This window comes from Drosophila navojoa, chromosome X, assembly GCF_054131105.1.
Source record: "Drosophila navojoa isolate 15081-1374.11 chromosome X, UAZ_NAV_1.0, whole genome shotgun sequence".
NCBI lineage: Eukaryota > Metazoa > Arthropoda > Insecta > Diptera > Drosophilidae > Drosophila > Drosophila navojoa.
In genome coordinates, this window is record NC_142895.1 from 28,168,321 (window position 1) to 28,177,134 (window position 8,814).

The 8,814-nt window shown below is 41.0% G+C and overlaps 1 protein-coding gene across 1 annotated transcript; it reads right to left on the bottom strand.

Moving 5' to 3' along the window:
- Positions 1 to 795: 795 nt before the first annotated feature.
- Positions 796 to 4,731, bottom strand: Idgf4 (Imaginal disc growth factor 4). The gene is made up of 4 exons (XM_018110117.3): positions 4,579 to 4,731; positions 3,951 to 4,080; positions 1,631 to 2,191; positions 796 to 1,568 (listed from the first exon to the last, which is right to left on the bottom strand). The coding sequence occupies exons 1-4, from the start codon at positions 4,591 to 4,593 to the stop codon at positions 919 to 921; spliced, it is 1,356 nt and encodes a 451-aa protein (XP_017965606.1). The 5' UTR covers positions 4,594 to 4,731; the 3' UTR covers positions 796 to 918.
- Between the last annotated feature and the right edge of the window lie 4,083 nt (positions 4,732 to 8,814).

Consider the following 8,814-nt stretch of genomic DNA (forward strand, 5'->3'; position numbering starts at 1 on the left):
CCGTCCTGGACTCTAAAATATACTTTGTATGCGTCAGTGTTATGGTTTTGTGGTTGCATTTTGCAATTTTGCAAATGATAAAGTGATTCAGTGGGAACGAGAGAGAGAGAGTGAGGGAGTGAGGGGACACTGGTGGGTGCTGCGAGTGGAGGATGGTAGTGGAGTGGAGTGTTCGCGTCTCGTGGTTGTCAGCAACGGCAACGGCAACGGCAACGGCAACGGGAACGGGAACGGTTCAAGTGGTCCCAGCGTGACCGCCGCACAAAAGATGAATGAGACATTGGACGATTTTGCAGCTAGTGCTGTTGCTAGGTGGCTTTTCCGGCACGGGCAGCAGCAACAACGGCAACGGCAGCAGCAGCAGCAGCAGCAGGAGGACCAACACAACACAAATATCGCACATAAAACAATCAACGACAACTGCAGGCTGACACAATCGCCGGAAGAAATGCAGAAATGAAGTCAGAACCACGGCAAATGGAACCAGTTCCTAGGGTCACACTCGGCACAATCATTGGATACATTATACAGTGAGCATGACCTCACGGACAGCTCTCTCGCTCTCTTCCTGTCCTCCTCCTGCCCCTGCTGCTGTCCTAGTGCCCGCCTCTCCGACCTCTCTGCATTTTGTCACACACACAATGTAATCGCTTTTTATCGAATCTATTTCATATGCAGTGCGAGTCTCTGCTCATTCAATCCAGCATCAGTAATAGCCACTTGAATGCTAAGTACTTTCATCCACCGAGGCTGCTTATCATGCATGTTATTCAAATGAGCCCTTCAATCCCTTAATGTCAATTGATTGTATTTATTGGGGATTACAAAGATTAGTTATATGCAAAAAAAAAAAAAAAACATGTATACTCAGGAGTCGTAAAAACGCATTACATATTTGGTGGGGTGTGGCCTGCCCGCCTATAGCTTATACTTGATGGCGCGCAGAATGGGATACTTTTCGTTGCCGGTGCAGCCGCCGCGGAAGTCATCGAAGCTGAGGTCGACCAGGGCCACGCCACCCAAGCCCTTGGCCTTGACGTAGGCGGCCTTGATTGCAGCTGTATCGGGATCCTCGTAGCCGACCCAGAGGCCGTTCTCGCCCTTGTCATCGGCTGAGCGGTAGGCGTAGCTGCCGAAGCGCTTGGTGGGGTCTCCCACCTTACGGAGAGGTCCGTCGGCGCCCTTCAGATGCTGGTTGGCCTGGTTGGGCAGCTTGGCGCACACCTCGGGCCAGCTGTAGAAGCCGGGAGTCTGGGTTTGGATGCCAGCGGGACCGACACTATCGGCTTCGGCTACGGGCGGCAGGCCAGTCAGGCCGGAGTCCTTGGTGAGCTTCCAAACACGTCCGTATGTCGGGATACCAACGTTGATCTTGGAGGCGGGTGCATGGTTGTTGAGCCAGTACTGCACCTGGTAGTTGATGTTGTGCTCGGGATTGCGCTCGTTCAGCTCGTAGATGGGCGCGGGGAAGTCAGCCACTTCGGGATTGCGTCCAGGAGTCTGGAAGTCGTAGGCATGCAGGTTGACGTAGTCGACGTTGTTGATCAGAGCAGGCACATCATAGAACACTGTGGGGAGTCGAGAAAGCTTAGACTTTGTGTTGCTTTCACAGTCGCTTGTAATATCTTACGCGATGAGTTGACATTGGGCAGGACGCTGAGGCCCAGCAGATAGCCGTCCGGACGGAATGCGTTTTTGAGCTCACGCACTAGGGCCGTAAACTCTTCCTTGTGCTCTTCGGCCTTCTCGTCGACAACGAAGTCGCCGGTGAAGATCTTCTTGAAGCCCTTCCAGAACGAGCCTATGCCGCTGTGGACCTTCTTGGGCTTGTTCTTGGGGAACTGCCAGGCGAGATCGAGTCCATCGAAGCCGTAGGTCTTGACCAGCGAGTGGGCGCTATTAATGAATGGAATGCGGGCGTTGCTGCTCTCCAACAGAGTCAGATACTTGGAGTTCTCCTCCTCGCTAACATCCTTATCGCCGCCGACGCTCAACAGAACCTTCAGTGCCGGGTACTTCTTCTTCAGGCCAGTCACCGAGCGGTACAGGCTGCTGCCCAGGTCCAGATCAAGCTTCTCGTTGATGCTGACCAGCTTGTTGCTGCTGGGATTGATGCCCGCATAGCCGTAGATCAGATGGGTGCAGAACTGCATGGCCGGCTCCAAGTCGGTGAGGGTCAGCTTGGAAAGGCCTGTGGGTGGAAAAGACGCACAGATCAATGAGAATGAGAGAAGGAGAGACTACGCCCAAGCCCAATTGCCTCCGACATGAATCAATTAACAAAACTTGGCATCGACTCATGAGTCACAGTCGACATTGTGTCACATGACTCAAATTTCAATTAGCTATCAAGACGCCAACAACAATCGCCAGGTGTTCTAATATCCGATCTCAATTTGCACGCTTCACTGGAACACTAATTGCGCTGATCCAAGATTAAGTCCCTCACAAATCATACCAAGACTTTAACAATTCGGAATTCATAATTTGTCACACTTGAATCAGAAGATGAGAAAGTCTTTTGCGATAACAAGGGAAATAATTTAAAGTAGCTTTGGAATAGAAAACTATATTTATATGTAAGAAATATTCCTATTTGGTATTTTCTTGCTCTAAACCATATGAATTTCTACCATTTATCAAAATTTGATTTAGACTAAATCTAAAGTATTTATCGGAATTCACCAGATGATACTCTCTCGAGTCTGAAATGCAAATTGTTTATACAATATAATATTCTGCAATGGTCTACCATATCATTTTTAATGACAGCACAGGCCTTCGAAATTTATAAATATTGAAGAGATGTTACGTAAAATGTCGTAAACTGGCAACAGGGGTAAAAAAGCAATCAGTAAAATGATCGCGTAACCCATGTATATGCAAATCTTGTTGCTTGCTCAAAAATCTGAGAAATGAGACTCTACAAAATGACATAAATATAAATATAAATTAAAAAAATAAATAAATAAAAAATAAAATAAAACAAATAAGAAACAACGAAAAATCAACTACGTTCCTGGTATACATTAATATTTTTTAAGTGACGATCGTGTCTGAGGCCGACCCCACCTCTTTCGTCCAGTTTGTTTATCAACACACAGTCAATTAGCTGAGTGTTATTAAAAGTAAACACACTCTGTCGAGATCTTGAGCATTGCTCATTCGGCAATTATAACGAGCAGACATACATATATGTATATGTATATAAATATATACAAACACATATGTATATCGAGGCGGGCGTTAATTCGTATTGCCTAAATCGTTGATAATCGTTGACCTCGCCGCAGCTGCAACGAGCTAGTCATCAAGAGCAGCTGAAGCAAGCAAATGAAGTGATGGATGCCCTCTATAAGCAGTGCTCACTGTGATCTGATATTGATATTCATACAGCTTAAGCAAACAACTTATCAAGTGTTATAGTTCCTGGAAAACAAAACTCGATCTATTATGGAGAAGGCGTTTGTTTAGAGGCTATGTATATAAGATACTCATGGAATATTTTTAGCAATTTCCAGTTTTCGTGGCCTGCGCTAGAGAATTGTTTGTCTGATTGTTGATGACCCAGAAAGTTAACTAAAGACCATATAAGTATGCATGTATATATAAAGTTCTATCAAGCCCCACTCTTTAATTGAATAAAAGTATGCCGTGGGAGAATATGTCAACTGTTCCATCCTCAAATACATACTAAATATACATATGTATGATTCTATTATATTACACTTTATATTTGCCTGCTATCAGCAGATAAGGCTGTTGTTTTCGCTTGCTTTGCGGCTATTTTTATAGCGAGCTCGACTGACTAATTAAAAAGTCTTTCACTACCTAAACTTTAACTGCATTTATGTCAACTGCAGTTCTCTTCGTCTTATTTACTTTGGCAGAAATGTCTTTTATCTGGCATGGAGAAAGCATTTCAGCATCATTGTTGGCTTTTTTCTTACCTTCTCTGATGAAGCTGGCGCCATCGTAGTAGCAGAGCAGATGCGCGGAGCCCGCAGCGGCGCTGCTTTGACCAATTGCCAGGATGCCCACGAGCAGGGGCAGCAGGGTACAGTGGAGCTTCATGTCTAGCTGCAGAGAGAAAGAGAGAGACAGATAGAGAGCGGGAGATGAAGATGGGGTAAAAGAATAGCGAGCAAAACGAGGCACGTGAGTAAGCTGCAATTACAGTAATTGACGGGAGCATCGAGCAAACGTCTAGAAACGCCAGTTAACTGCCGGATGCTGGGCTATGACTCACAAATGTGTAGCAATTCGCGAAAAACTCCCGTTTATTACGAGCACAGAAGAGCTGAAATCAGTAATTAGCAAGAGCGAGAGCGAGAGTGAGAGTGATAGAATTTAAAGATCTAACGAGCTGCTCAGGTTGTCAGCGGCACTAATAGTATAATCATTAAACAAATTAATTCAAAATCATTTGACAAGCAAAAAAAAGTGAAATAAAAAAACAATAAAAAAATTGGTATGTATAAAAATTAAAATCTGTCTTTCCCTATACACGTTGCGATTATTTTTGATATACTTATGTATGTATATTTGTATTTGTATTTAAATCATTCCACTACTAACTTGATGTGCTCGCATCGAATGTTAATTTGAAACTGTGAACAGCTCGAGGCGAGCCAAACTTAAAGTGAACTCGCTGAGAATAGGGCAGAGATAGAGACTGAGCTGAGCTGCGACTGAGGCTGAGACAAGGTAAAGACGACAAGCAACAAACAACGGCGAAACAGAGCAACAACAACGACAAAAGCTAAGCGAACGCAATGAGAATGAAACGCGACTTGAAAATGAAATCGAAAAGTGGGCGATGAAAATCAACAAAACAGAGCAGCAAAGCTCCGGCCGAGGTTCGATTGGAAGCTCTGTGGCTATACATCGGTTTGTACTTATGTAAGCACACACACACACACACTGACATATACACGTACGCACCGCCAAATGTATGCACATACGTACATCCATGTTTGTTTGTCTATATGTATGTAGATCTGAAGCTACTACATACATACCTATGTATATAGTTCGGAATGATATCATACAGAAATGACTGATGATAAACAACTCGACACATGTTTACGCTCATTTGAACGTGTCAAGGTATACGCACACTTCTGACCAACAATAAGATACCCTATACACATTAGTTTAAATTAAAGACTGGAATTAAACAAAATATCAATTCTTAATATTATTAAATTATTAAAAAACTTTATTTTATATATTTTTAGCCACTGCCCAATCAACTCGATCGACTCCACTTTGTCATCATCGAAAATTATATTTAAGTCATCCAATGCACATAAATTTATTTTCGGCGGAGCATTCACTGCACGCATTGTCCTCGCTTCGTTTAAAATTGGATAATCACTTCGCATCGCTTGATTTTCCTGGTGCAAAGTCCGAATAATGTTTACTCAGGCTTGACCTTGCCTTTTACAGTATTTTTTGACCAGCTAAACAGGAATTCTTTGTTATCACAAAAAGTTCCTTTTTGTCCAATATTCTTAAGCCTAACCAAAGTGACTTCACTTATACATTTAGTTTTTTAATGGTAAAGTCATGCGTGGATATAATAATACTAATGTCGTCTGTGCGTAAGCTTAATTATATGTAATATTTTTAAATTATGGTTCGCAAGTGTGTCCAAGCTTTTTGGTAAACAAAATAATGCTAAGACAAAGAAAAGATAGAAGCGATACAAATCATATTGTGATTCCATTAGCTTACTATTATCATTACCTTACTATTGCACTCATAATACAAATGTTTTTATACCCTGAGCCCATTGAAAATGGGGAATCAGACACGCAGGCGAAAGGAGGAGTGGCAGACCCCACAAGGTATATGTATTCTTGATCAAAGCGACGAGCCCTATTCGTCAATCCGCCCATCTGTCAGTTTGAACGCGTCGATCTCAGGAGATATAAGAGCTAGAGAATTGAATTTTTTAATGTCCGTATATACAGCGCGGTTATCAAGTATTTCTATTATTTTAATATCAATTAAAAACTTCATCAAAAATAAATTATATTTGAATCTTAAGCAGTCCGAGACTTCTTCATAAAAAAAAAATGTCTCCTGCATAAGCTTATTTCCATCTTTTTCAATTTTGCTCACACTAATCCTTAATAACACCGTTTCGCTCACTTTTTAATTGCCAATTTCGTTGTTTAAGGGACTTTTTTTTTTTAAATTATCTAATCAAATGAAACTGAAAACTATACAGTCTTGAATAATAATAATAGCAAAAATAAAAATTTTACAAAAATTAAGATCTTAAAGTCAAGTTAATTTAGCCAATTAATAAAATTTAAAGGGTATTTTAACCGAAGCCTTTTGAACTATTTTATTGCATTTATTTCTGATCTACAAATATTTGTTCAGATTAATCAAATTAGTCTGGGCGCTATAATTTTTTAATTTAATTTCTTACTAATATTAGATAGGTGTCGTATATAGAAAGTGAGGTGCTATAACAGGGAAACTGATACAAATCGGGAAGTACACTCATTATCTCCTACTGCATACTATACATACTACTACTGCATACACATCTATACATATTAGAGGTGTACGTGTTTTTGCACTATATGTATATAGACTAAAAGCTTCAATTCGCTAATGAAAACGGACAAATATTGTAGATATATTGTATATGCTGTGGCCCACGATATTTGTTTAAATTTTTCCACGAATTCGCAGAAAAGCACAAATCGAACAATGCTTTTGTAATAGCTACGTTAATTCGTAAAACAAATAGATTAAATTCGCTAAGCTGCGAAGTGACGAACATTAGATGCCCTTAGAAGAGATTAGGCACTCGCAAACAGACGTGAGACCGATGCAAGTTATATCTTATACGTTCATAATATCACACATATAGAAGTTTAGTAAGACCTAAACTTTAGGGCAGGATACGAAGTCAGAGAAATGAAGTGGCATTAGAGTCGGGTGTGGTGCTGGAACTAGAATACTTTCAGCAAGGGTATTAAAAAGCTGTTGTCTTATATTAATGTATATAAATAGGTATTAGTGTGCGTCGTTTATACATATTGACACGATGAAACCGTAGCTCGACCTTATCAATTTATGTCAGCCAAAGGTCGTTAAGATACTTTGCTGCCACAGTTCGTTCACATATTTAGTTTTAATTTGGCTTGGCTTTCGTTGACAACGTGACTTATCTGCGGATTGGTTCTGAGCTGTTGATCTCTCTCCGTCTAGCTGCGGCTTCTGTCGGACAGACTGACAGACAGACGGGCGGACGGACGGACGGATGGATGGAACGTTTAATGGGATTTTGAATCGTTTTTGTTTTTCTGTTCGCTTTGCTTTGATTTCGTTAGATCGATACTCTTTGCACAGCATTAACGAGAACAATGGAAATTGCTGGAATACCAAGTCATGAACACCCTTTAAGACAGATAAGTAAGAAATTACTTATTGTAAAATAAATGGGAAATATTGTTTAATTTAATACATCGTAACATCGTAACTGCACTCAAATACATGATGATTGCAAAAGAGTAGACCTCAAATACAAGAACTAATCAATTGATTTCACTATATTCGGATAAGATATTGCCACAACGATTGGGCTCTAATTGGATTCACATATGTTTTCACTTCTTTAAGTAACACTCTAACACTCGACAGATAGTCCATTCAATTGCATTTATAGGTAGGTCAAGGCCAGTGAGAGACTTTTTGAGTACGTTTTAATCCGCTTTAATCAAATTTTTCATTTTGAAAGACTATAGGAATATAATTCATTCGAAAGAGCTATTCTTTTACAGACTCTCGTTCTTTGCTAATTTTTACTAGGCAAGATTAGCACTACAGTGGGTCCCTTCAATACTCTTGAGCGGCCATCCCAAGCAATTTGCTCGTACGTTGATCGGGGCAACGCCAAATCGACTCAATATATATTCTGCCAAGGTTGAGCACATATTTGGGATGCCTGCGCACAAACAAGTAGGTGTCAGGACTTATGTGGTTAGAAACACGCATCGCTTGTTTGTTGTGTCAATTGCTCTCGGTGGCGTGCGAAGCGTCTTGCAGTGGACAGGCCATTGCTTCACGGACTCCGAATGTGTGCTTACAGCCACTTCGTTGGCTTGCATAGCAACAAGCTCATCTCGCGTCGCGGCCGCCTCCTGCTTACTCAGCTAAACAATCTGGCTAACTGTGCAAGTACAGCGCTAAACGAATTTCAACAGACTCGCACCTTGATGGGATTTGCGTCTTGGGCAAGGCAGGGATGCAGTTTGACAGTGTTGAACATGTTCAGAAGTGCGTTGAGCTCGTCTAATATGGCAAAGCTAAGCCAAGGTAGCTAACAAAGGCAAAACTCTGATCAATATTGAAATTTTACATATAGTTACTTATTTCATCAAACAAACTGAACTGAGCTGCTCTTCAAACAATGACGGAGATGACTAGATGACTTGAACTATATAAATAGATTCAGTCCTAGACAACTGATTGGATCAATCTGCAGTCATCGTAGCTGAATGAGATTAGGCTCAATACATTCAGGCAATTTGGTTATAATTGTCATAGCGCAAAAATACCTTGAACTGTGAATTCATTCAAGTTTAGCTTCAAAAGCGAAACACTAAATTTTTCGAATATAACTTTTGTTTTTAAATCGATTTTTAAGTCTGAAATCCTTCATCACTGGCGTAAATCAGTGAAAGAAAGAAAAAATTTGGCAGTGAATTAAGTATGGACTGTATTTTCTTGGAAAGGACAGGCCTGTCCATCGCATTGCCTATGGGACCCAACTGTGGACAGCTGTTT